This window comes from Pristiophorus japonicus, chromosome 1, assembly GCF_044704955.1.
Source record: "Pristiophorus japonicus isolate sPriJap1 chromosome 1, sPriJap1.hap1, whole genome shotgun sequence".
Lineage (NCBI taxonomy): Eukaryota > Metazoa > Chordata > Chondrichthyes > Pristiophoridae > Pristiophorus > Pristiophorus japonicus.
The window spans coordinates 236,049,415-236,076,800 of NC_091977.1; the positions used below are offsets into that span (position 1 = coordinate 236,049,415).

Genomic DNA, 27,386 nt, shown 5'->3' on the forward strand with positions numbered 1-27,386 from the left:
GGGCATTGGCACCAGCACTGGGAAAGAGGGAGGTGTTCTGTTGAGATGGGCTCCACTTAAATCAGGCTGGTACAAATGTCCTGGTGAATCAAATAACTAGGGCGGTAGATTGGAATTTAATAAGGACAAAGGAGGATTCAGGGAAGGATGAATTTATAAGTCTGAAGAGAAAAGTCTAGACTATAGAGCAGAACAGCGAAGCAGATTGTGTCAGGAAGGGACAGTGGGTATAATAACGGTTATAGGACATTAGCGACTCAGACCACATCAGGGAAAAATAGTAAGAAGTTAAAATTAAGGCGCTATATCTGAATGCATGAAGCATTCATAACAAGAGATGATGAATTAATTGCACAAGTAGAGACAAATGGATTTGATCTAGTAGCCATTACTGAGAGTTGCTTTCAGGGTGACCAAGGTTTGGGAACTAAATATTGCAGGGTACATGACTTTTAGAAAAGATAAGCAAAATGGAAAAGGAGGTGGGGTAGCCCTGATAATAAAGGATGAGATAAAAGCAGCAAGGACAAAGGATCTTGGCCCGGAAAATCAGGATGTAGAATCAATATGGGTGGAGCTAAGAAATAACAAAGGGCAAAAAACACTGGTGGGAGTGGTTTGTTGGCCCCCAAACAATAACCATGACGTTGGATAAAGTATAAATCTGGAAATTAGAGGAGTGTGTATCAAGGACACTGAAATAATCCTGGGGGACTTTAATCTTCATACAAACTGGGCAAAACCAAATTGGCAAAAGTAGCTTGGAGGACGAGTTCATGGAATGCATCTGACACAGTTTTCTAGAACAATATGTTGATGAACCAACTAGGGAACAGGCTATTTTAGATCTAGTGTTGTGTAATGAGACAGGGTTAATTAATAATCTTATAGTAAAGGAACCCTGGGGAAGAGTGATCATAATATGATAGAATTTCATATTAAGTTTGAGAGTAATGTGGGTAAGTCCAAAACTAGGGACTTAAATTTAAACAAAGCCAATTACGGAGGTATGAGGGGCAGGTTGGCTGAGGTAGATTGGGAAATTGAAATATAAGGAAGTCTTGCTGCAATTATATAGGGCTTTAATGAGATCACACCTGGAGTAGTGTGTACAGTTTTAGTCTCCTTATCAAAAGAAAAATATACTTGCCTTGAAGGTGGCACAACAAAGGTTCACTAGATTGATTCCTGGGATGAGAGGACAGTCTTATGAGGAGAAATTGATTAGATTGGTCCTATGCTCTCTGGAATTTAGAAAATGAGAGGTGATCTCATTGAAACATATAAAATTCTAAGAGGGCTTGACAGCGTAGATGCTGAGAGGCTGTTTCCCCCGGCTTGAGAGTCTGGAACTAGAGGTCATAGTCTCAGGATAAGGAGTCAGCCATTTAGGACTGAGATGATGGTGCCTGCTGGTCTATAACAGTATATATTTCAGTTCCTGGTAGTCTAGGAAACTTTAATCACTCATGCAACTTCCTTCATCCATTTCCCCTTCTCTACTAAAATCTTCATCCAAGTCATCACTTAGTGTTGATATCACAAATACTGTCCTCACCAATCTCCTTGCCTACACCCTTCCCAAATTCAGCTAACCCTGGACACAAATCATGCCAGGGCACGGCTACAGAACTTCCTGCTATCCCTGTGGTCCCCTTACAAAAGAGAGCTCCTCGAAAATCATTTAAAGAATTAAAAAAAATGTTTGGAACTCGCCTCATCCGAATCCCACTCCCAGTTAAAATGCCCCCCTATAGTCTTGTGACAGCACTCGAGCCCTCCGCTTGAAACACAGAATCCTCTCCCACATACACACAGTCATGTTCTCGCCCATCTCTGCTGGTTCCCATGTGGTGCCCCTGTGAATTAACTTTGAAATTCTCATCTTAGTTTTCAAGTCTCCCCATGGCCTTGTCCCATTGGGAAAACTCCTCTAGCCCATCCCGCTCCCGCCATTCTTTAAACTACCACTCAGATGAAGGGAACCCGCTTTTATTTTTCAACCCTTTTTGTGCATTTTCCAAACAGTCTGTGTTTATTCTGGATTATTACATGTTCTCCCTCCAGCACTGTAGGGTGATCTTGCAGCAAGTGTGCCTCTCCCCCTTGGCATTCTCTTACAAAACCACGAGCACTGGATGCCTCTCTCCATGCCTTTAAAAGCTCCGAAGAACCCATATCTTTGACCATGGCTTCAGTTTCTCTATCCTTCACCTCCCCCGACACACCAACCCCCATCTTAACTTCAAACTTTCTGCTCAGTGTCCTGTGGAAAGAGCTATGACTTGTTCTTGTGTGATAAATGTTTTATTCATGAAAGATGACAATTCATATATTTTGCAGGTACAATTCAGTCACCTTGAACCAATCTCCAGATTAATGTTTAATCTATTACAATATTAAAAAGACTGGGGCTCCTTTCTCTAGAAAAGTGAAGGTGTGACCTAATAGATGTCTTTAAAATTACAAAAGGATTTGATTGGGTAGACAGTGAGGTGTTTCCACTTGTGGGGGGCCGGGGGGAGGGGTGAAAGAGACCAAAACTAGGGGTCATAAATATAAGATAGACACTAATAAATTCAATAGGAAATTCAGGAGAAACCTCTTTACCCAGAGAGTGGTTAGAATGTGGAACTCACTATCACAAGGAGTAGTTGAGGTGAATAGCATCAATGCATTTAAAGAGAAGCTAAATAAACACGAGGGAGAAAGGAATAGAATGATATATTGATAGCGTGAGATGAAGGGTGGGAGGAAGCTTGTGTGGAGCATAAACACCAGCATAGACCAGCTGGACTGAATGACTTTTTTCTGTGCTGTAAATTCTATATAATATGTAATGTATTTCTGATTTGAATGCTGCCACAAGACTACAGGGGTAATTTTAACTACGTGAGTGGAGCCCCAAACAATTTAAAATATTTTTTTCTTCAGATGATTTTCAGGTGGCTCCCTTTTGTCAGGGATGCTGGTTATGAGAAGATCTAGAACATTGGTCTATTGTAGTACTGTGCTTTGATGTATAGTAGTTATAAAATAAAAATGTGAAAACTCAAAATAAAGGAAAAAAAAACACAGGTGCAGTAGGAGGTTTTTGTAGCTGTGCCCTGGCCTAATTTCCAGCTGTTCCAGCAGATTCCCACTGCTGTTAAAGCGGCAGTGTGCTGGAATAACTGAGGAATGCTCTACCACAGGTCAAGCTCCTGCCAGTTGGGGAATGCTGCCAAATGGGGCCAAACCTGCCTGTTCTCGGCAGGAGGGGGTGCTGGGGTCCTCCCCTTGGAATTATCCTTCTGTTCTGTTAAATTCCATGGCTATAAATATGGAGCAACTATTTGTACTAAGTCTCCCGTCTGCGCATGCGCAGAAGCGAGAGTTAGGACAAATATCACCGACTCCGCTTCCCCACCCAAGCGCAATTCCCACAAACCTTTTTCTACGCATGCGTCCTCCTCTCCCATCGCCCTCCCCCGCACCACGTTGCCTCCGATCCATCCAGCAACAGCCCCAAGCAGCCGAACGCATCCGACGAGCCTCCGAGTCACCCGCAGCACCGCAAGCCGCCGAGCCCCAAGCAGGGAGAGAGAGAAGCGGGTCGGCGAGGAGCAGTTTGTTTCTCAGGGGGGAGATTTGATGCACCTCTTTGGTAGCAGTTTTCACTCCAATCATATAGTCCGAGCTCTCCAGTTATCTCAGCAGCTGTTTACTGTTTACTGTACGTGAAGAGTCAAGTTGCGCCATAAAGTGCTCCATGAGGCGAGAGACATCGGGTGGAGAGAGAGAGAGCCTGGGGGGAGGGGGGCTGAAGAGAGACATGGGGAGAGAGCGCCTGGGGTGGGGAAAGAGAGACACAGGTCGGGGGGGATTGGAGGGGAGGGAGGGAACTCAGGGAAGACGGATCACGTTCTTCCAACCCTCTGGTGCATGCAAGCTCGGTGCGTGTGTCACAAGGGACATCGTTGGGGTGGATGAAATCCAGAAGTCACAACACTCAATATTCACCATATCCAATAAACGTGTTAACAATCCGCACACAATGCCCCATCTATGGGTGGGGGGGGGGGGGGGGGTGGGGTGGAGAGGTAACATCATGCACTTGCACTTGAGTAAGTGTCTTCAGCTGGGGGAGAGATGCACTTGCGCTAGGATAAGGGACTTCGGCTGGAACTTGATGGCTTTTGGGGAGATCTATCCTCTGTGTCTTCTGAAGTCAAAATGGATCGAATTACAAATTGGAAATTCAATCAGAACTTGGAGTTGGGCGGTTCCAGTTGCACATTCCAGAGGAACTTTAGCGTGTGGCAAATCCTCCAAGGGGACTAATTAGCAATAGATCATGTGATAATGGAGAGCCAGAGAAACAGTTGCCTTTCAGTTAGTACAAATAATCGCATCCCTATAAATACATCCGCAAAGCACCCAGTTTTTAGTGCGCTAACCGATCTATTAAGCCCCGAAATATGGCGGGTGGGGAAGCAACGTTCCTCCAAGCTGCACAGCCCGGGACCAGCTTTTCCAATATGACATTTTGCGCATGCATGAAACTTTCATGGGGCGCACAGTTCTGTCTGTCTGGAATTGAATTACCCGCAATATCGGGCATCCTTTACCACGCCTGATGCATATAGTTAGTCCCTCAACGTATGTAAATAAGGGGTATAACACCTGTTTGAGGCCCTCACTCCTGTTCTTTCGTATGGTAGTAGCAAAACAAATTAAATGTCAATATATAAGTCAGATATGGTGTAACAGTGTGGCTATCTTGTAGGCTGGCTGCGTGCGAATTTCCTCGGCGGGCAGTGCTCAATGATGTGCTGCAGGTCTGATTAGGAGCTCCATGGTTACATGATGGGGATGCTTTAATCTTCCACCTATGGAGAAGGTGGCAGCATCTACCATGACCGGTGCTGAGGAGGTTGATGGTTATCCACTGTTCGCGAGGAAGGTTTGATCCTTTAGGTTGTACTGTGGGGTCCTCTATAAGGAATCCATTCCGTATGTCACAGTTTCTCTAAGCATTTCGCCATCGGTCATCAAGGCTTAGGGAAGATTGTTGAAGGGCTTCGTCGACAGTCCAAAATGGCCTTCTAGATTTCAGACGGGTTGGTGGGAGGTTGTTCAAGTCAGCCTGGATCAGCATGTCTTTACTGGTGTAGAAGTTGTATTCTCTTGTAAGGTTACTAATCTTCAGAAAATGACAGAAGTAGACCAGGAACTAAAAATTCATTAATACAAGCTTTTGGAATTAAGCTGGGCAATTAAGGACATTCTGTGGTCAGGAACCAAAACTGACTTGATGCATAACAACAATGGAGTTGTTATGTGAGGCCCTGAACTTGATTGACCAGGGTGAGAAAAAAACAAGCCCACTGGAGACACCAAGTCTGTAAAAAGACCGGACAACAAAGGAACCACACCAAGTGCACATTTATTGGGAACGAGGTGTTAAGATGAGAAATCAACTTGAGCCTTGTAGACTCAGTGTGTAAATGGGAAAACAGACGAGTCCATTATTGCAGTCAATCAACCAAGGGGACCACAAAACAATGTATTGATACACACACATTATCAAAACCGCAGTGGTGGGGGAATCAGTCATAATGTGAATATAAATATGCGAGCTAGAAGCAGCTCAGGAGACCATGAGGAGACTACGAATCGACCAGTTCCATCAGTCGGGCTAGAAGTAGCTCAGTGGTTACTCCACCGTCCAGCGGGAAACGGAAGAGGGGTACCAAAGCAAAGTGAGGTACAAAATGTATACAGAAGGAATGGCACTGCAGAGAACGGCCAGAAGAAGAACCAACCAGTCATGGGACCAATGACCACGGACCTACAGTAGCTATAGCCAGGAAGGGTGCTTGTAAGTTTTCAGTCGATTTCTCTCAGAAGTCTAGTCCTATAGTTTTAGTCGTTTTTTGCGGAATAAAACTGACTGTGTTAAGCCTAAATTTTGTGCCACATGTTGTCCTTTCCCCTATAAGTTCTGAGGTCTAAGAATAAGAGTAGAGTGAAAAATAAGCACCCTACACTCTGGAGGCTGCATTTGTAGCATTGGTGTGGTGGTGCGATGTTTGCAAGCACGAGCTTTGGTGTCGATAAAAGCGTGCCGGTGATAATTCTCATAGTAGAATTCAGCTGCACATCAATGGATTTGACATGCGGACTTGACAGCCATGCCGGAGAGCAGTACTCCACTGTAGAGTACACCAGGGCGAGTGCTGCCGTACAGAGGGTTTGAGTGTCTACACCCCATGTGGATCTGTGAGTTTCTGGATCAAGTTGACTGTACTCTTTAGCTAAATAGGAGGGTTTTTTGGGGGATTTTTTTGCTCTCCGCTGCAAAAGGAGACTTTTAAAGCTTGGTTTGCTTGATGGGTGTTGACGTGGAATGTCGAGGTGGCATTCTTTTGCGGGTTTGGCAGAAGTTGCCATCGGCGGAAGTAGACCTCCAGCCTCTGTAAATCACTGGTCAGAGTTTCTTCGGTTACGGACAGATTCATGTTGTGCGTGGCAAGGCAATGTCTTCAGTGTATATGAACTTGCGGGACTCTATTTTGGGTAGGTCACTGGTGTAAACGTTGAATAACATGGGTGCCAGGACAGAACCCTGTGGGAGGCCACCATTGCAAGACTGATTTGCTCTGAGGAATCACACACTAGCTCTAAGCCAGCCCTTGGGAACGCCCGTGACCTACAAAGTAAGTTATTTAGATTTACATACCTGCATGTGGAGCCAGGAGGTGCAGGCGTGCTCCTTCTGACCCCAAATCTAAACCCCCACCCCGATCACCACTGCGATTTTTATAAATCCTCTCTCAATTTACGGGAACTGCTGTTGACTCTTGATTAATCACCTTGAAATCCTAAACCATGATTACCTGTATGATTTTCAGTCGAACTCTGCTCTTGAACACTTTTGCTGAACCTTTCAATGTTGCTGTGGAAATCTCCAAAACCTTTGATAGGATCTGGTTTTGTATACATTATAACTAAAGTGATGTTTGGGGCCACTTAGTTTCATCTTGGATCACCGTATCTCTACTCTACGGTAGTTGATGAAGCAACCCTTTAAATTAACTGGGGACGTAATTGCCCCTTTTTATAGCTCAGTCAGTCCAGGGGGCGCTAACGGGGTGTAAGGCAGTTTTTGCCTGCGGGGAGGGGGGGCACTACCGCCTCCCAGGAAATTGCCCGGGAGTTGTAGAGACGCTGACGGTTAGCACCCTGGGCCGCCGTGCAACTGGCGATGATGCCTTAAGCAGCAGCCCCTCATCACCCCGTGCTGACCCTTTAACGCCTCGCGGGCAGTGAGGCTGGCGTGGGTGAATGGTAATGCCAGCTTCATGTATTGCGAAGCTGATGGATATCCACATGTTGTGAAGCTAGCGGACATCCGCTCGAGGTGGTGATTAAGGGCAGGGCGCCAGCACCCCGGCCGCCATCTTTTTTTGTTGGCCGACTCTCGGGTCGGCTCGATGATGTCGGCCAGAGTGTGGTCTGGCACTCCTTCTTAGGTGCTGGGCTGCTGGTTCGGTCGCATACTGCCCTCGTGGCCATCAGAGGCCTTGCAGAGTGAGCAGCATCCCTCCCCTTTCAGCGCTGGGGAGGGGCATTGAAGCACGCCAGTGCTACGTGGAGCATCCACGTAGTGCTTCCCTCAGCATCCCAGTAGAGTCCCGGGACCTGTCCCTAAAGGAAGCAAAGCGTGGGAGATTGTGCTCCACTTCCTTTCAGAGGTGGTAAGGGCAATTCCCCGTCGGGGGCGGGACTTGCGCACCGGGCGCTAAAAGTGCCGGCCCCAGAAGTTTACCGCCCCAATCGGCGTGCGGGCAATTTCACCCCCACTATTCTTTTCCAGTCATCAACTAACTTCATCCACTCCATGATCATCAACTTCTTTCAGTTCACATGATCTCAGCACTCACAGTCCCCATTTCTCTTGCAGTTTAATGGCAATGCCTCGATTTTAAAAGTCTCATCCTTGTTTCCAAATCCCTCCATGGCCTCGCTCCCTCCCGACTGTTGTAACCTCCTCCAGCCCTACAAACCTCCGAGATATCTGTGCTCCTCCAATTTGGACTATAGCGTATCCCTGATTTTAGTCGCTCCACCATTGACGGCCATGCCTTCAGCTGCCAAGGCCTTAAGCTCTGGAATTCTCTGCCTAAACTGCTCCACCTCACTCTCCTCCAAGACGCTCCTTAAAAGTTACCTCTTTGACCAAGATTTTGATCACCTGTCCTCATCTCCTTATGTGGCTCGGTGTCAAATTTTGTTTGATCAGGCTCTTGTGAAGCACCTTGAGACATTTTACAACGTTAAAGGCACTATATAAATACAAGTTGTAGTCTTCTTCTTAGCCTGCAATGGGCAAGCAAACTCTGGTTTCATTCACTTCTTCAGACAGTCACTTGACAATTCTCAACTCTAACCAACAGCTACCACCTATTACCTTTAATGGCTCGACTCTAAGGGGTCAAAATTGATCAAAGGCAAGTTCCGCCCATTTACTGTCGAAAAGACCATCGAAAAGAGATCCTGATGATACTTTGGGAGGAACTTTGGTCAAAAAAGGAGGAAAAAAGCACCCGGCGGCAAAAATGGGTGTTACACGCCGATTCTGGGTGGTAGGGGGGATTCTGGGGGGCAAATGGAATCCTGGAGAAAGTTACGCCCAGGCTGGAGTCGGACCTAGGGAGGAGGGAATGCACAAAAAAAAAGGTTCAAAAAATAACAAAAAAAAAAATCACAAAACCTTCAGAGGACCCTTTAACACAAAATCGCTGCAAAAGAAGTTAAAAAAAAATCTCACTTACCTTTTCTTGCGAGTCTTATACCTTCCATCCAGGTAAGACCTGCTTATTGGAGGCCTTGGATAGCATTCCAAAATATTCTATCTGTGCCTCTTAACTGAAATTCTGACTGTCAATTGAACGCGGCGGTCTTTTCTCCTGCAGGGGCGGAGGACCACTCGGGTGAATCGCGGGCGGGAACGGGCGGGAGTATTTTTTCCGGCATTGCACACTGGTGGACGCTCCCCAGCGGTCCTTCCAAACTGCTGGCGTAAGGGCCTCACCAATCTCCCACAGAGGGGAGAGCGCTGAAAAAACGTGGAAACTGCTGAGAAAACTCGATGGAAGTTGGCGGTAAGCCCATCAATTTTGACCCCTTAGTCCTTCTTCAAATGATGACATTCTTGGCCTAATTATTTCCTCTGACCACAAATATAGTTGCCTCCAAGAAGCTTGGTTTACTCTTTTTTGTTAAGCACTTCTTTTTGATTGGAAAAAAAAGACTTGCATTTATATAGCGCCTTTCACAACCTCAGGACATCCCAAAGCGCTTTACAGCCAATGAAGTGCTGTTTGAAGTGTTATAATGTAGGAAACACACAGCCAAATTGCGCACAGCAAGCTTCCAAAAACAGCAATGTGGTAATGATCAGATAACTTGTTTTAGTGATGTTGATTGAGGGATAAATAGTGGCCAGGACATAGCAGATACCCCCCAATGCTCTTCTTCGAAATAGTGTCATGGGATCTTTTCCATCCACCTGAGAGGGTAGACAAGGCCTCGGTTGAACATCTTATCCAAAAGATGGCACCTCCAACAATGCAGCCCTCCCTCAGAACTACCTCATAACTGAATAACTATAAACTCGATACAAAGCTCCAGACCATCCAAAGCTTGAATGCTATCCCATATCTGGGACGTGATTTTTTTTAAAAACAATTTTCTCTCCCTTCTAGACCTGGTCCAAAAAAATCTTTATCATCTGATATGTGACCCTTCACTTACCTCAAGCCTTCAATCTCTCTCGCTCCATCATTTTGTTAACCAGTTATTTTATTAATCAGTGGTACTCTGACTGAGTTCCTCTTTTGCTCTACCTATGCTACAAATACCCTTCTGCCTACTCACAACCTCATGCCATCGTTTCCTACTCTTAACTCACCCTACTAAACAGTGGAACTCTTGATCACCTCCATTCTTTCATTCCTTTGAAAATCATAATGGGGCAAAATTGCTCCTTTGTATAGCCCCGTTAGCACCTCTGGGGACGGTAACGGGACGCAATAGCATTCTTGCCCGGGGGAGGGGGTGGTACTGCCTATGCAAAATTGGGGGGAGCACTGTCCTGGCAGAGCCAAACCCCGAATTAGCGCCCCGGGCTGGCACACAACCGCGATGACGTCATCGCTATGCGTGCCTACCCCTCCCGCTTTGACTCCGTTCTGCCCTGTCGGGGCAGGCGGATGTCAACCTTAGCTTCGCGGGTTGTGAAGCTGGCAGACATCCGCTGCCGGGGCGCCCCTTTAAAGGGGAGACCTTTAGCGACCCGGGCCACCATCTTTATTTGTTGGCCGACTCCTGGGTTGACCGGACCGCCATCGTGCAGCCCGGCACTTTGTTTTGGATGCTGGGCTGCTGGCCCAGTCGATCGCATCCCTGGTGGCCCAGTGGCAGGCACCAAAGGGCCTCTGAAGTGTGCAGCAGCCCTCCCCTCCAATGGAACGGGATGGACATTGTAGCGCGTTAGAGCTACACGAAGCATCCACGTAGGGCTGGTCTGCTCTGTGTGGCGCTGGGCACCGCGCCGCACTACCAAAGACAGCGCTCTGCTTCCTTTGAGGGGGGTACAGCCCAATTCCATGTCAGAGGTGGGACTTCCAGGCCGAGCACAGGAAGTTCTGGCCCCAGAAGGTTTCCGCCCCTAAGAGGAACAAAGGCAATTTCTAGCCCGAAGGCTTTAAAAAACCTATACCTGGCAGCACCTGATTTACCTTTTCCATTTTACCCTTTTCAATCTTAAGGTCAAAGTATTGTAGCGTAGGATGCAATTAACAACTTTTTTTTTAATGCAATGAAGTGCTGCCTGGTTGCAGCAGACTATGCACTTGCTGAGGGGCTAGTTTTACAAGTTTGGTCTTCTGGCAGGGAGCCTGGTCTGCAGGATGCGCATATGGAGAAATTATGGGCCACCATTCATAGTTTTCCTTTTCATTACAATTAATGGATGGGACACCATGGGCAGCATGCCCACCAATTCCTGAGACGCATTGGCAGCAAGCAAGGTTCTCCGTCAGTGGCGCATACTCAAAAGATCAGCAAGGTTTGCTGAACGAACCTGCCGATGGCTGGTTTGGATTTTAATATCCTTTGTCGTCAAGTTTAAAATTACAGCTTGCTATTTCATTTACGTTAAAAATGACAGAGCAATACATTTGACCATAAACACCACAGCACTGTTTAAATGTACGGAAGAAAAATAAATCCATTGACGATTGGCCAAAGTCCAAATTCAATGTGTATTTCAGCCATCCATTTTAAAAGAACAGCACTAAAAATTACTTAACATTCTAGCCATGTCATGGCAGGAAATAGGTTGACACAGCATACGGTGATTTATGACTGACGCCGAAGGCCATTAGGAAATGTGGCGATACTGTAATCGCAATGAGCATCAAATTCATGTCACACATAATTCTCCATCTATTAAAAAGGTACACGATCTCCTTGATAGCATGCACTGTCCAAATTATTCCAACCCAACATTTGTCTTATGCAAGTATTCTTTCAAAGTTACTGGAGCAACACCAAACCATTATTTTCCCATTGAAATTGTCTGACAGCAGAATCTGAAGCTGGTGCAGACTCAATCAATGGCAGGTTTCCCCGGGCCACTTTTTACAAGTTTCCTTCATGTAGGTCGGATAGCTATAAAAAAATACTTCTATTTATACAGTGCCTTTCATGACCTCAGGACATCCCAAAGCGCTTTACAGTCAGTTCAGCAACTATTGTAATATTGGGAAACGTGGCAGCCAATTAGCACACAGCAAGCTCCCACAAACAGCAATGTGATAAAGACCAGATCATCTGCAGAAATGATGTTGGTTGAGGGTTAATAAATATTGGCCAGGACATCGGGGAGAACTCCCCTGCTCTTCTTTGAAATAGTGCCATAGGATCTTTTACGTCCACCTGAGAGCACAAATGGGGCCTCAGTCTCATCTGAAAGACGGCACAGCCGACAATGCAGCGGAGCCTCAGTACTGCATTGAGAATGTCAGTCTATATTATGTGCTCAAGTCTCTGGAGTGGCCTTTTCAATCTAAATTACCTGTCAATACACATATTCTTGCACTGGGCACAATATAGCCATGGAGCCAATTCCAACTTGACAGAAAATGTTGGCTTTAATGTGCATTTGATTTGAAAATGCAAAACATCTAAAATGCAAAACCGCTCATTTGCGAGTTATGAAAATTAAAGGGAATGTTGAGATGAATGGATTTCAAACATCCGATTCTCTAATGGACTTTTGAAATGCCGATCTACTGAATCTGGATGACAACACAAAAAGTTAAAAGCAATGGCTTTGAAAACCACTACGTTCCATTAAAAATGAAAGATGTCATGCAGTTGACAAGCCAACCATGACACAATACTGGCGAGTTTCACTGCATTGCAGAGCTCTCTTAAAAGTTTTGTACAGTTTAAGTGAAATCAAAAGTACCTTCCTAAACTGATTGGAAAATTAATATCGATGGAAATGCATGAAACACCTACTAGACCAACAGTGACAATGGACTGATCAGACACTAACCATTAAAGCACAAAGGAAATTGGACAGGTTGCCCTCAAACCTCTGGAAACCAGATGCAGAAAGGTTAGAACCACTTGATCATTATTTCCTTCCAGCTTATGTTACAAAGCCCACAATGAAACACCTATGTACCTAATTCAATGCCGAATGTATAGAATTGCCAAGAACTGGAAAATTCTAGAGATATACATGTGGGCAGACTTTTTTTTTTTATTAGTGGCAAGCATCAGCTTGGCTCAGTGATAGCACTTGCGCCTGTGAGTCAGACGGTTGCGGGTTCAAGCCGCATTACATAATACAGAGCTTGAGCACAGAGCTGGGAGACAGAGCTGGGTGAATCGCAATCGGAGTGGATTGCAAGCAGAGTGGAAGAATTTAGTGATAGTAGGAATTCAGTGGAGCGGAGGACGGCGGTTTCTCACATCCAACTCAAAAGGAGAAGTGGAGCTACAGAACCCAAAGACTCAAAGTTAAGTAGCTAGATATCTAATATGTAGGTTACTTGTGTTTAGTATCTCAGTGGTTCTTGTTAAACTTGAGTAAATATTTTTTTTTCTCTCTAAGCTAGAGCAGTGGGTTAAACTAAGAAGTTTAGTTAATATTCTAATAAATAGAGGCATGGCAGGGCAACTCAGTCCCGTCGAATGCACATCCTGTGCCATGTGGGAAGGCCTGGATGCTTCTTGTATCCTGGACAACCACTTGTGCAGGAAGTGTTATCAACTGGAAGAGTTCGAGCTCTGGGTTTCGGAGCATAGCAGCGGCTGGCGTTACTGCAGTGCATCTGCGAGGTTCAGAGCTATATGGATAGCACGTTTCAAGAGGTGGTCACCCCGTAGTTTAACAGTGTGGAAGTAGAGAGGGAATGGATCATACAGACAAGGAGGACCAGGCAGGTAGTGCAGGAGTCCCCTGAGTGCATCTCGCTCTCTAACCGGTTCTGAATACTGGTGAGGGCGATGGTTCCTCTGGGGAGTACAGCCAGAGTCAAATCCATGGCACCATGGGTGGCTCAGCTGTACAGTGGTGGCGGAGTGGGGGAGGAGCGGGGTTTGGAGGAGGAAGAAGGCAGGAAAACAATAGTGATAGGGGATTCAATAGTTAGGGGAACCGACAGGCATTTCTGTGGCCGCAGACGTGACTCTAGGATGGTATGTTACCTCCCTGGCACCAGGGTCAAGGATGCCACTTAACGGCTGAAGGGCATTCTGAGGGGGAAGGATGAACAACTAGAGGTCATGGTCCATATCGCTGCTACTGACATAGGTAGAAAGAGAGATGAAATTAATAAGCAGGACCTCAAATGTAGTAATCTCTGGATTACTCCCGATTAGTATGAGCAAAGAGGAGATGAATGTGTGACTGGAGAGATAGTGCAGGAGGGAAGGCTTTAGATTCCTGTGGCATTGGGACCAGTTCGGGGGCAGGTGGGAGCAGTACAAGCCAGACGTGTTCCACCTCAACAGGGCCGGGATCAATATCCTCGCCGGGGGGCCAGGGGTGGAGGTTTTACTAGTGTTATTGGGGAGGGTTTAAACAAACTTGGCAGGGGCATGGGAACCTGAACGTAGATTCAGAAGGGAGAGGAGCAAAGCTGGAAATGGAAGGCAAAAATTAGTAAGTGAGTTTGGAAGGCAGACGAAACAAAGGCTAGAAAATAGACAACAAAAAGCTTTCAGCAGTGCTTAATGGTATATACAACGCAAGGATTCTAGTGAATAAGGCAGGTGAGCTGAGGGCATAGTCAGACACGTGGAAGTATGATATTATAGCTATTACTGAAACATGGCTGAAAGAAGGGCAGGAATGGCAGCTCAACATTCCTAGTTACAGAGTATTCAGACAATAAAGAGAAGAGGATAAAAAGGAGGGAGGATCGCAATATTGGTTAAAGAAACAATTGCAGCTGTGAGGAGGGATGATATGTTAGAAGGATCATTAAATGAGGCCATATGGATTGAACTGAAGATCAAAAAAGGGATAATCACACTACTGGGAGTGTACTATAGACCTCCAAATAGTCAGGGAGAGAGAAGAGCAAATACGTAGGCAAATTTCTGAGAATTGCAAAAGCAATAGAGCAGCAATAGTAGAGGATTACAACTACCTGAATATTACCCGGAATAGAATCAGTGTAAAAGGTACAGAATGTGCAGAATTCTTAACATGCATTCAGGAGAACTTTTTTAGCCAGTACATAGCAAGTCCAACAAGAGAAGGGGCGGTTCCGGACTTGGTTTCGGGGAATGAAGCTGAGCAGGTGGATGGGTGGGAGAGCATTTTTGTGGCAGTGATTAGATTTAATGCAGTTATGGAAAAGGTCAAAGGTATACCAGGAGTAAAAGTTCTCAATTGGGGAAAGGCCAATTTTACAAAGCTGAGATATGATTTAGCAAGTGGACTGGAAACAGCTGCTTGAGGGTAAATCAGTGTCAGAGCAGCAGGAGGCATTTAAGGAGGAGATAGTGAGGGTTTAGAACAATATGTTCCCTCAAATATGTTCTCCCAAATCGAATGAATACTTTGTGTCTGTCTTCACAAAACATAGAAACAGAGAAACATAGAAAATAGGTGCAGGAGTAGGCCATTCGGCCCTTCTAGCCTGCACCGCCATTCAATGAGTTCATGGTTGAACATGCAACTTCAGTACCCCATTCCTGCTTTCTCACCATACCCCTTGATTCCCCTAGTAGTAAGGACTTCATCTAACTCCTTTTTGAATATATTTAGTGAATTGGCCTCAACAACTTTCTGTGGTAGAGAATTCCACAGGTTCACCACTCTCTTGGTGAAGAAATTCCTCCTCATCTCGGTCCTAAATGGCTTCCCCCTTATCCTTAGACTGTGTCCCCTGGTTCTGGACTTCCCCAACATTGGGAACATTCTTCCTGCATCTAACCTGTCTAACCCCGTCAGAATTTTAAACGTTTCTATGAGGTCCCCTCTCATTCTTCTGAACTCCAGTGAATACAAGCCCAGTTGATCCAGTCTTTCTTGATAGGTCAGTCCCGCCATCCCGGGAATCAGTCTGGTGAACCTTCGCTGCACTCCCTCAATAGCAAGAATGTCCTTCCTCAGGTTAGGAGACCAAAACTGTACACAATACTCCAGGTGTGGCCTCACCAAGGCCCTGTACAATTGTAGCAACACCTCCCTGCCCCTGTACTCAAATCCCCTCGCTATGAAGGCCAACATGCCATTTGCTTTCCTAACCGCCTGCTGTACCTGCATGTCAACCTTCAATGACTGATGTACCATGACACCCAGGTCTCTTTGCACCTCCCCTTTTCCTAATCTGTCACCATTCAGATAATAGTCTGTCTCTCTGTTTTTACCACCAAAGTGGATAACCTCACATTTATCCACATTATACTTCATCTGCCATGCATTTGCCCACTCACCTAACCTATCCAAGTCGCTCTGCAGCCTCATAGCATCCTCCTCGCAGCTCACACTGCCACCCAACTTAGTGTCATCCGCAAATTTGGAGATACTACATTTAATCCCCTCGTCTAAATCATTAATGTACAGTGTAAACAGCTGGGGCCCCAGCACAGAACCTTGCGGTACCCCACTAGTCACTGCCTGCCATTCTGAAAAGTACCCATTTACTCCTACTCTTTGCTTCCTGTCTGACAACCAGTTCTCAATCCATGTCAGCACACTACCCCCAATCCCATGTGCTTTAACTTTGCACATCAATCTCTTGTGTGGGACCTTGTCGAAAGCCTTCTGAAAGTCCAAATATACCACATCAACTGGTTCTCACTTGTCCACTCTACTGGAAACATCCTCAAAAAATTCCAGAAGATTTGTCAAGCATGATTTCCCTTTCACAAATCCATGCTGACTTGGACCTATCATATTACCTCTTTCCAAATGCACTGCTATGACATCCTTAATAATTGATTCCATCATTTTACCCACTACCGATGTCAGGCTGACCGGTCTATAATTCCCTGTTTTCTCTCTCCCTCCTTTTTTAAAAAGTGGGGTTACATTGGCTACCCTCCACTCCATAGGAACTGATCCAGAGTCAATGGAATGTTGGAAAATGACTGTCAATGCATCCACTATTTCCAAGGCCACCTCCTTAAGTACTCTGGGATACAGTCCATCAGGCTCCTGGGGATTTATCGGCCTTCAATCCCATCAATTTCCCCAACACAATTTCCCGACTAATAAGGATTTCCCTCAGTTCCTCCTCCTTACTAGACCTTCCGACCCCTTTTATATCCGGAAGGTTGTTTGTGTCCTCCTCAGTGAATACTGAACCAAAGTACTTGTTCAATTGGTCCGCCATTTCTTTGTTCCCCGTTATGATTTCCCCTGATTCTGACTGCAGGGGACCTACGTTTGTCTTTACTAACCTTTTTCTCTTTACATATCTATAGAAACTTTTGCAATCCGTCTTAATGTTCCCTGCAAGCTTCTTCTCGTACTCCATTTTCCCTGCCCTAATCAAACCCTTTGTCCTCCTCTGCTGAGTTCTAAATTTCTCCCAGTTCCCGGGTTCGCTGCTATTTCTGGCCAATTTGTATGCCACTTCCTTGGCTTTAATGCTATCCCTGATTTCCCTTGATAGCCACGGTTGAGCCACCTTCCCTTTTTTATTTTTACGCCAGACAGGAATGTACAATTGTTGTAGTTCATCCATGCGGTCTCTAAATGTCTGCCATTGCCCATCCACAGTCAACCCCTGAAGTATCATTCGCCAATCTATCCTAGCCAATTCACACCTCATACCTTCAAAGTTACCCTTCTTTAAGTTCTGGACCATGGTCTCTGAATTAACTGTTTCATTCTCCATCCTAATGCAGAATTCCACCATATTATGGTCACTCTTCCCCAAGGGGCCTCGCACAACGAGATTGCTAATTAATCCTCTCTCATTACACAACACCCAGTCTAAGATGGCCTCCCCCCTAGTTGGTTCCTCGACATATTGGTCTAAAAAACCATCCCTTATGCACTCCAGGAAATCCTCCTCCACCGTATTGCTTCCAGTTTGGTTAACCCAATCTATGTGCATATTAAAGTCACCCATTATAACTGCTGCACCTTTATTGCACGCACCCCTAATTTCATGTTTGATGCCCTCCCCAACATCACTACTACTGTTTGGAGGTCTGTACACAACTCCCACTAACATTTTTTGCCCTTTGGTGTTCTGCAGCTCTACCCATATAGATTCCACATCATCCAAGCTAATGTCTTTCCTAACTATTGCATTAATCTCCTCTTTAACCAGCAATGCTACCCCACCTCCTTTTCCTTTTATTGTATCCTTCCTGGATGTTGAGTTCCCAGCCCTGATCATCCTGGAGCCACGTCTCCGTAATCCCAATCACATCATATTTGTTAACATCTATTTGCACAGTTAATTCATCCACCTTATTGCGGATATTCCTTGCATTAAGACACAAAGTCTTCAGGCTTGTTTTTTTAACACCCTTTGTCCTTTTAGAATTTTGCTGTACAGTGGCCCTTTTTGTTCTTTGCCTTGGGTTTCTCTGCCATCCACTTTTCCTCATCTCCTTTCTGTCTTTTGCTTTTGCCTCCTTTTTGTTTCCCTCTGTCTCCCTGCATTGGTTCCCATCCCCCTGCCATATTAGTTTAAATCCTCCCCAACAGCACTAGCAAACACTCCCCCGAGGACATTGGTTCCGATTCTGCCCAGGTGCAGACCGTCCGGTTTGTACTGGTCCCACTTCCCCCAGAACCGGTTCCAATGCCCCAGGAATTTGAATCCCTCCCTGCTGCACCACTGCTCAAGCCACGTACTCATCTGCGCTATCCTGCGATTCCTACTCTGACTAGCACGTGGCACTGGTAGCAATCCCGAGATTACTACTTTTGAGGTCCTACTTTTTAAATTTAGCTCCTAGCTCCTTAAATTCGTTTCGTAGGACCTCATCCCTTTTTTTAACCTATGTCGTTGGTACCAATGTGCACCACGACAACTGGCTGTTCTCCCTCCCTTTTTAGAATGTCCTGCACCCGCTCCGAGACATCCTTGACCCTTGCACCAGGGAGGCAACATACCATCCTGGAGTCTAGGTTGCGGCCGCAGAAACGCCTATCTATTCCCCTCACCATTGAATCCCCAATCACTATTGCTCTCCCACTCTTTTTCCTGCCCTCCTGTGCAGCAGAGCCAGCCATGGTGCCAAGAACTTGGCTGCTGCTGCCCTCCCCTGATGAGTCATCCCCCTCAACAGTACCCAAAGCAGTGTATCTGTTTTGCAGGGGGATGACCACATGGGACTCTTGCACTACCTTCCTTGCACTGCTCTTCCTGTTGGTCTTCCATTCCCTATCTGGCTGTGGACCCTTTCCCTGTGGTACGACCAACTCGCTACACGTGATACTCACGTCATTCTCAGCATCGTGGATGCTCCAGAGTGAATCCACCCTCAGCTCCAACTCCGCAACGCGGACCGTCAGGAGCTTGAGGCGGATACACTTCCTGCAGATATAGTCGTCAGGGACACTGGTGTCGTCCCTGAGTTCCCACATGGTACAGGAGGAGCATAACACCCGACCAAGCTCTCCTGCCATGACTTAACCCTTAGATACACTTAAATTGGCAACAACAATGTTAAAAGTTACTCACTGATATAGAAGAGAAAAAAGAAAAACTACTCACCAATCACCAGAGAGGGATGATGCAAACATTTATAATTAAAGAGGAGTGCGAAATATTAAATGAGATGAACATGGTGAGAGAGAAAATATCAAAGGGTTTAGCATCTTTGAAAGTAGATAAACCACTAGGCCCGGATGACATGTATCCCATGCTGTTAAAAGAAGCAAATAGCAGAGGCTCTGATCATCATTTTCCAATCTTCTCTGGCTACAGGTGTGGTGCCGGAGGATTGGAGGACTGCTAATGTACTATTGTTTAAAAAGGGAGAAAGGGATAGACCAAGTAATTACAGGCCAGACAGCCGAACTTCGGTGCTGGGCAAATTATTGGAAAAAATTCTGAAGAAAGACTTGGATTTATAAAGTGCCTTTCACGTCTCAAAGCACTTTACAGCCAATAAAGTACTTTTGGAGTGTACTCACTGTTGTAATGTGGGAAAGACAATATTAATCATCATTTAGAAAGGCACGGATTAATCAAGGACAGTCAGCATGGATTTAAGGGAAAGTCATGTCTGACTAACGACTGAATTTTTTGAGGAGGGTTCCGCAGAGCTCAATAATTGAACTCTTGCTTTTTGTGGTATATATCAATGATTTAGACTTCAACATAGGGGGAACGACTAAGAAGTTTGCAGATGATACAAAAGTTGGCCGTGTGGTTGATAGTGAGGACGAAAGTTGTAGACTGCAGGAAGATTAAGGCAGAGATAGACAGATCTTTGAGCGATAAGGGAGTAAAGGGTTATGGGGAGCGGGCAAGGAAGTGGAGCTGAGTCCATGATCAGATCAGCCATGATCTTATTGAATAACGGAGCAGGCTCAAGTGGCCAAATGGCCTACTCCTGCTCTTATTTCTTATGTTATTATAGCAATGGGCTGGTCAGATAGGCAGAAAAGTAGCAAATGGAATTCAATCTGGAGAAGTGTGAGGTAATGCATTTGGGGAAGGCTACCAAGGAATGGGAATATAAGATAAATTGTAGGATACTGAGAAGTGTAGAGAAGGAGGGACCTTGGAGTGGAGGTACACAGATCCCTGAAAGTAGCAGGCTAGGTAGATAAGAACATAAGACCATATGAAATAGGAGCAGGAGTAGGTCATACGGCCCCTCGAGCTTGCTCTACCATTTAATACGATCATGGCTGATCCGATCATGGACTCAGGTCCACTTCCCTGCTCACTCTCCATAACCCCTTATTCCCTTATCGTTTAAGAAACTGTTTATTTCTGTCTTAAATTTATTCACTGTCCCAGCTTCCACAGCTCTCTGAGGTAGCGAATTCCACAAATCCACAACACTCAGAGAAGAAATTTCTCTTCATCTCAGTTTTAAATGGGTGGCCCCTTATTCTAAGATTATGCCCTCTAGTTCTAGTCTCCCCTATCAGTGGAAACATCCTCTCTGCATCCACCTTGTCAAGCCCCCTCATAATCTTATATGTTTCGCGAAGATCACCTCTCATTCTTCTGAATTCCAATGAGTCGAGGCCCAACCAACTCAATCTTTCCTCATAAGTCAACCCCCTCATCTCTGGAATCAACCTTATGAACCTTCTCTGAACAGCCTCCAAAGCAAGTATATCCTTTCGTAAATATGGAAACCAAAACTGCATGCAGCATTCCAGGTGTGGCCTCACCAATATCCTATACAACTGTAGCAAGGCTTCCCTGCTTTTATACTCCATCCCCTTTGCAATAAGGCCAAGATTCCATTGGCCTTCCTGATCATTTGCTGTACCTGCATACTAACATTTTGTGTTTCATGCACAAGGCAGAAGGGATATTTTCAGGGCAGACAGGAAGCAGAGAGTCGGGATAAACGGATCCTTTTCAGAATGGCAGGCAGTGACTAGTGGGGTGTCGCAGGGCTCAGTGCTGGGACCCCAGCTATTTACAATATACATTAATGATTTAGATGAGGGAATTGAGTGTAATATCTCCAAGTTTGCAGATGACACTAAGCTGGCGGTGTGAGCTGTGAGGACGCTAAAAGGCTGCAGGGTGACTTGGACAGGTTAGGTGAGTGGCCAAATGCATGGCAGATGCAGTATAATGTGCATAAATGTGAGGTTATCCACTTTGGTGGCAAAAACATGAAGGCAGAATATTATCTGAATGGCGGAAGATTAGGAAAAAGGGGAGGTGCAATGAGACCTGGGTGTCATGGTCCATTAGTCATTGAAAGTTGGCATGCAGGTACAGCAGGCAGTGAAGAAGGCAAATGGTATGTTGGCCTTCAGAGCGAGGGGATTTGAGTATAGGAGCAAAGAGGTCTTACTGCAGTGTACAGGGCCTTAGTGAGGCCTCACCTGGAATATGATGTAATTGGCACCACGGAGACATATGATGTAATTGGCATCACAGAGACATGGCTCCAGGGTGACCAAGGCTGGGAACTCAACATCCAAGGGTATTCAGCATTTAGGAAGGATAGACAGAAAGGAAAAGGAGATGGGGTGGCGTTGCTGGTTAAATAGGAAATTAATGCAATAGTAAGGAGGGACATTAGCCTGGATGATGTGGAATCGGTATGGGTGGAGCTGCGGAATTCCAAAGGGCAGAAAACGCTAGTGGGAGTTGTGCACAGACCACCAAACAGTAGTAGTGAGATTGGGGACAGCATCAAACAAGAAATAAAGGATGTGTGCAATAAAGGTATAGCAGTTATCATGGGCGACTTTAATCTACATATTGATTGGGCTAACCAAACTGGTAGCAATGTGGTGGAGGAGGATTTCCTGAAGTGTATTAGGGATGGTTTTCGAGACCAATATGTCGAGGAACCAACTAGAGAGCTGGCCATCCTAGACTGGGTGATGTGTAATGAGAAGGGACTAATTAGCAATCTTGTTGTGCGAGACCCCTTGGGGAAGAGTGACCATAATATGGTAGAACTCTTTATTAAGATGGAGAGTGACACAGTTAATTCGGAAACTAGGGTACTAAACTTAAGGAAAGGTAACTTCGACGGTATGAGGCGTGAATTGGCTAGAATAGACTGGCAAAGGATACTTAAAGGGTTGACGGTGGATAAGCAATGGCAAACATTTAAAGATCACATGGATGAACTTCAGCAATTGTACATCCCTGTCTGGAGTAAAAATAAAACGGGGAAGGTGGCTAACAAGGGAAATTAAGGATAGTGTTAAAGCCAAGGAAGAGGCATATAATTTGGCTAGAAAAAGCAACAAACCTGAGGACTGGGAGAAATTTAGAATTCAACAGAGGAAGACTAAGGGTTTAATTAAGATAGGGAAAATAGAGTACGAGAGGAAGCTTGCAGGGAACATAAAAAACTGACTGCAAAAGCTTCTATAAATATGTGAAGAGAAAAAGATTAGTGAAAACAAACATAGGTCCCTTGCAGTCAGATTCAGGTGAATTTATAATGGGGAACAAAGAAATGGCAGACCAATTGAACAAATACTTTGGTTCTGTCTTTACGAAGGAAGGCACAAATAACCTTCCATTGTACTAGGGGACAGCAGGTCTAGTGAGAAGGAGGAACTGAAGGATATCCTTATTAGGCAGGAAATTGTGTTAGGGAAATTAATGGGATTGAAGGCCGATAAATCCCCGGGGCCTGGTTGTCTGCATCCCAGAGTACTTAAGGAAGTGGCCCTAGAAATAGTGGATGCATTGGTGATCATTTTCCAAAAGTCTATCGACTCTGGATCAGTTCCGATGGACTGGAGGATAGCTAATGTAATACCACTTTTTAAAAAAGGAGGGAGAGAGAAAACGGGTAATTATAGACCGGTTAGCCTGACATCAGTAGTGGGAAAAATGATGGAATCAATCATTAAGGATGAAATAGCAGTGTATTTGGAAAGCAGGGACAGGATCGGACCAAGTCAGCATGGATTTATGAAAGGGAAATCATGCTTGACGAATCTTCTGGAATTTTTTGAGGATGTAACTAGCAGAGTGGACAAGGGAGAACCAGTGGATGTGGTGTATTTGGACTTTCAAAAGGTTTTTGACAAGGTCCCGCACAAGAGATTGGTGTGTAAAATCAAAGCGCATGGTATTGGGGGGGGTAATGTACTGACGTGGATAGAGAACTGGTTGGCAGACAGGAAGCAGAGAGTCGAGATGAACGGGTCCTTTTCAGAATGGCAGGCAGTGACTAGTGGAGTGCCACAGGGCTCAGTGCTGGGACCCCAGCTCTTTACAATATACATTAATGATTTAGATGAAGGAATTGAGTGTAATATCTCCAAGTTTGCAGATGACACTAAGCTGGGTGGCGGTGTGAGCTGTGAGGAGGACGCTAAGAGGCTTCAGGGTGATTTGGACAGGTTAGGTGAATGGGCAAATGCATGGCAGATGCAGTATAATGTGGATAAATGTGAGGTTATCCATTTTGGGGGCAAAAACAGGAAGGCAGAATATTATCTGGATGGCGGCAGATTAGGAAAAGGGAAGGTGCAACGAGACCTGGGTGTCATGGTTCATCAGTCACTGAAAGTGGGCATGCAGGTACAGCAGGTGGTGAAGAAGGCAAATGGTATGTTGGCCTTCATAGCCGGGGATTTGAGTAGAGGAGCAGGGAGGTCTTACTGCAGTTGTATAGGGCTTTAGTGAGGCCTCACCTGGAATACTGTGTTCAGTTTTGGTCTCCTAATCTGAGGAAGGACGTTCTTGCTATTGAGGGAGTGCAGCAAAGGTTCACCAGACTGATTCCCGGGCTGGCAGGACTGACATATGAGGAGAGACTGGATCGACTGGGCCTGTATTCACTGGAGTTTAGAAGGATGAGAGGGGATCTCATCGAAACATGTAAAATTCTGACAGGACTAGACAGGTTAGATGCAGGAAGAATGTTCCCGATATTGGGGAAGTCCAGAACCAGGGGACATAGTCTTAGGATAAGGGGTAGGCCATTTAGGACTGAGATGAGGAGAAACCTTTTCACTCAGAGAGTTGTTAACCTATGGAACTCCCTGCCGCAGAGAGTTGTTGATGCCAGTTCATTGGATCTATTCAAGAGGGAGTTAGATATGGCCCTTACGGCTAAAGGGATTAAGGGATATAGAGAGAAAGCAGGAAAGGGGTACTGAGGTGAATGATCAGCCATGACCTTATTGAATGGTGGTGCAGGCTCAAAAGGGCCGAATGGCCTACTCCTGCACCTAGTTTCTATTTTTCTATGTTTCTCTGTTTCCTTTGTTCGCTGAGGTATAGAAGAGCAGCGAGGTTATGCTTGAACTGTATAAAACACTAGCTAGGCCACAGCTAGAGTACTGCGTTAAGTTCTGGTCACCACATGACAGGAAAGATGTGATTGCACTTGAGAGGATACAGAGGAGATTTACGAGGATGGTGTCAGGACTGGAGAATTTTAGCCATGAGGAGAGATTGGATAGGCTGGGGTTGTTTTCTTTGGAACAGAGGAGGCTGAGGTGAGATTATATTGAGGTGTATAAAATTATGAGGGGGCTAGATAGAGTGGATAGGAAGGACCTATTTCCCTTAGCAGAGAGGTCAATAACCAGGGGGCATAGGTTTAAAATAATTGGCAGAAGGTTTAAAGGGAAGTTGAGGAGAACTTTTTTCACCCAGAGGGTGATGGGGGTCTGGAACTCAATGTCTGAAAGGGTGGTAGAGGCAGAAACCCTCATCGCATTTAAAAAGTACTTGGATATGCACTCAAAGTGACGTAACTTTCAAGGCTACGGATCAAGAGCTGGAAAGTGGTATTAGGCTGGATAGCTCTTTGTCGGCTGGCACAGACGTGAAGTGCCAAATGGCCTCCTTCTGTGCTGTAAATTTTTATGATTCTGTTACTTCAGTGCAGCACTGAAGGGAGTGCTGCATTGTCAGAGGTGCTATCTTCCATACGGGATGTTAAACTGAAGCCTTCTTGCCTGTTCAGATGAATGTGGAAGATTCCATGGCATTATTTGAAGAAGAGCAGGAGAATTTCTCCCGGTGTCCTGGCCCGCAGTTATCCACCACCAAACAAAGATTGGGAATTTTTTTATCTTCACCACTTGGGTGAGAAACTGGGGGAGCAGGAATGCTCACCCCTTTTAGAACCCACCCGATTTTTATTCCATCGAGTTCAGTGGCATGATAATTGGATGGATTCCACAATGGGCAGGTGATCTGCTCTGCCAGATTTTATCTGAGGCGTTGAAAATGGAAATTCACCCTATTATTGGTCACTTAGCTCAATGCTGTTTGTGGAACCTTGCCATGAGCAATTGGCTGCTGCAGTCCTCTTCATAACAGTAAGTACTCTTCAAAAGTAATTCATTGACTGAGCAGCACCTTGGGGCATCCCGAGGATGTGAAAGACACTATTTAAATGCAAATACTTTCTTCATTAGATCAGGCTATATAGTCTAAATCAAATCAATTTGGCTCAAATTTTTGATTTTGGGTGATATACCTAAGTCATCTTAATTTGGATTGATTTAAACTTTTGACTTGGTTCCTAATCGATCTCTGCAGCAGCACTGTAATTACCCTCAGAAGGATCACGTGACTACTGACTGATAATACAGTGGCGTGATACTGGTTTTCAACATGATGTTAATACAACCCATTGAATTTCCTTACAACTATAAAATTGCTCAAATGTAAAATTGTATTTGGCCTGTAATGATGACTATTATGAAACACTGGCTCCATTACCAATCATACTCTTCAAAACAGCAAGCCTTACCTTGAAAGAAACTGCCCTGACGTTATATTCATTTCTTCCCAGTGCATGCAGTTTGTTGTACTTGGAATAAGAGCCAGCTCTGGCCTGACATAGGTTGCAGTGGCTATAGCTCTGGCTATCAGCTCCACTGCATCCTGCACATAGTTATGGAAAGCAGGCTGCGTCGTTTTACCATGTGCTAACAAACCCATAGGTAACCCTTCAGTTCTCAACTCCTCCACATTTTGAGAGTCACCTAGAATCCAATGGTGTTCCGGCAGTATTAATCCATAGTTCGCCGCTAACTGAAAAATCTTTTGGAAATGCTCAATGCCGCAGCCAAATGTAACAATGGACAATGATGCCTCTTTGACTGTGTCCAAGTACTCTTGTAAATAAATTAGAAAGTCCTCATCATCGCTGTCTGAAGTGATATTGAAAATGGTTCCAAGATGAAATTTGGAGTTGTTGTACAAAAGACTGAGAAAATTGGTCACATTCCACTCTTGGCACAAAACCAGGCTGACATCATACCAGCTATTCATTGTCAGGAGAAAGATAAGTATATCTGCATGGGTAGGATGAGAATTTTCTAGGCTCATCTGCAGATGGAGGGGATTCTGTATTAACAGATAAAAAGAACAAATCAGTGCAAGATGTTAAACAGAATAATACAATTTTCAGAAATGTAGACTCGATTTTCTGAATAACTATCAACACAAACTTGCATTGTGATTTTTTTTTGTGCATTTACATTAGTGCTATTTTAAAAGCAACAACACCCTTTTGGCATTCCACATCATTAATTGCATACGTGCATGTCATTCACGTTTTAATTATCTGCAACAAGTCAGAATCTGTAGAAATGGGTATTTGATGTAGAAAAAGTAACGTTTCAAAATCTTTAAATTAGTAATTTATTGGACTACTTACCTTAGATTTAGTCTTCCCCATTCGTTGGGCTCAATTTTGGCCAGGTGTTGCTCCATTGTTTTTGGAGTAACTTTGTTTTTCTGGCGAAACTTAAAAATCCCCATTTTGCACATTTAATTTGCACCAGTGTAAATGAGTTAGTTATGATTTTTTTAGTTTTGTTTTTTTACTCAAAAGGGGGTGTTACCAGCCACCTACGCCAGTTCTGCCCATTTAGGCAACTTTGGCCAGTTAGTAGTTACTCCAAATCTACTTAGGCCAGCTTATGTGGCCACTTCAGAAAACCCTTGCTCAGAGTTAAGAAATCAGCGCAGGTAGGTACATCGGAGGCCATTCGGCCTGGAATAGGGGCAGGAGGCCAGCAGAACTGACAGAAATCATCCAGGCAGGAACACTATCAGTTCTTCTGCCCGCCCACCCTTAGCCCTGGCCAAGTGAGTTTCAAAAGACTAAAATTTAGTTTGATCACTAATAAAGAAACTTAATGACTAAAGAATATGAATAGGATCAAACAGCTATACAGGACATCATAAATT

The 27,386-nt window shown here is 45.0% G+C and overlaps 1 protein-coding gene across 1 annotated transcript in view; it reads right to left on the reverse strand.

Annotated features, from left to right (window-relative positions):
• Positions 1 to 27,386, reverse strand: part of grin3a (glutamate receptor, ionotropic, N-methyl-D-aspartate 3A) — a 269,256-nt gene that overhangs the window by 150,181 nt on the left and 91,689 nt on the right. The window contains exon 2 of the mRNA XM_070870795.1: positions 25,939 to 26,537. Within this exon, the coding sequence (XP_070726896.1) occupies positions 25,939 to 26,537 (599 nt within the window). The remainder of the gene's footprint in view (positions 1 to 25,938; positions 26,538 to 27,386) is intronic.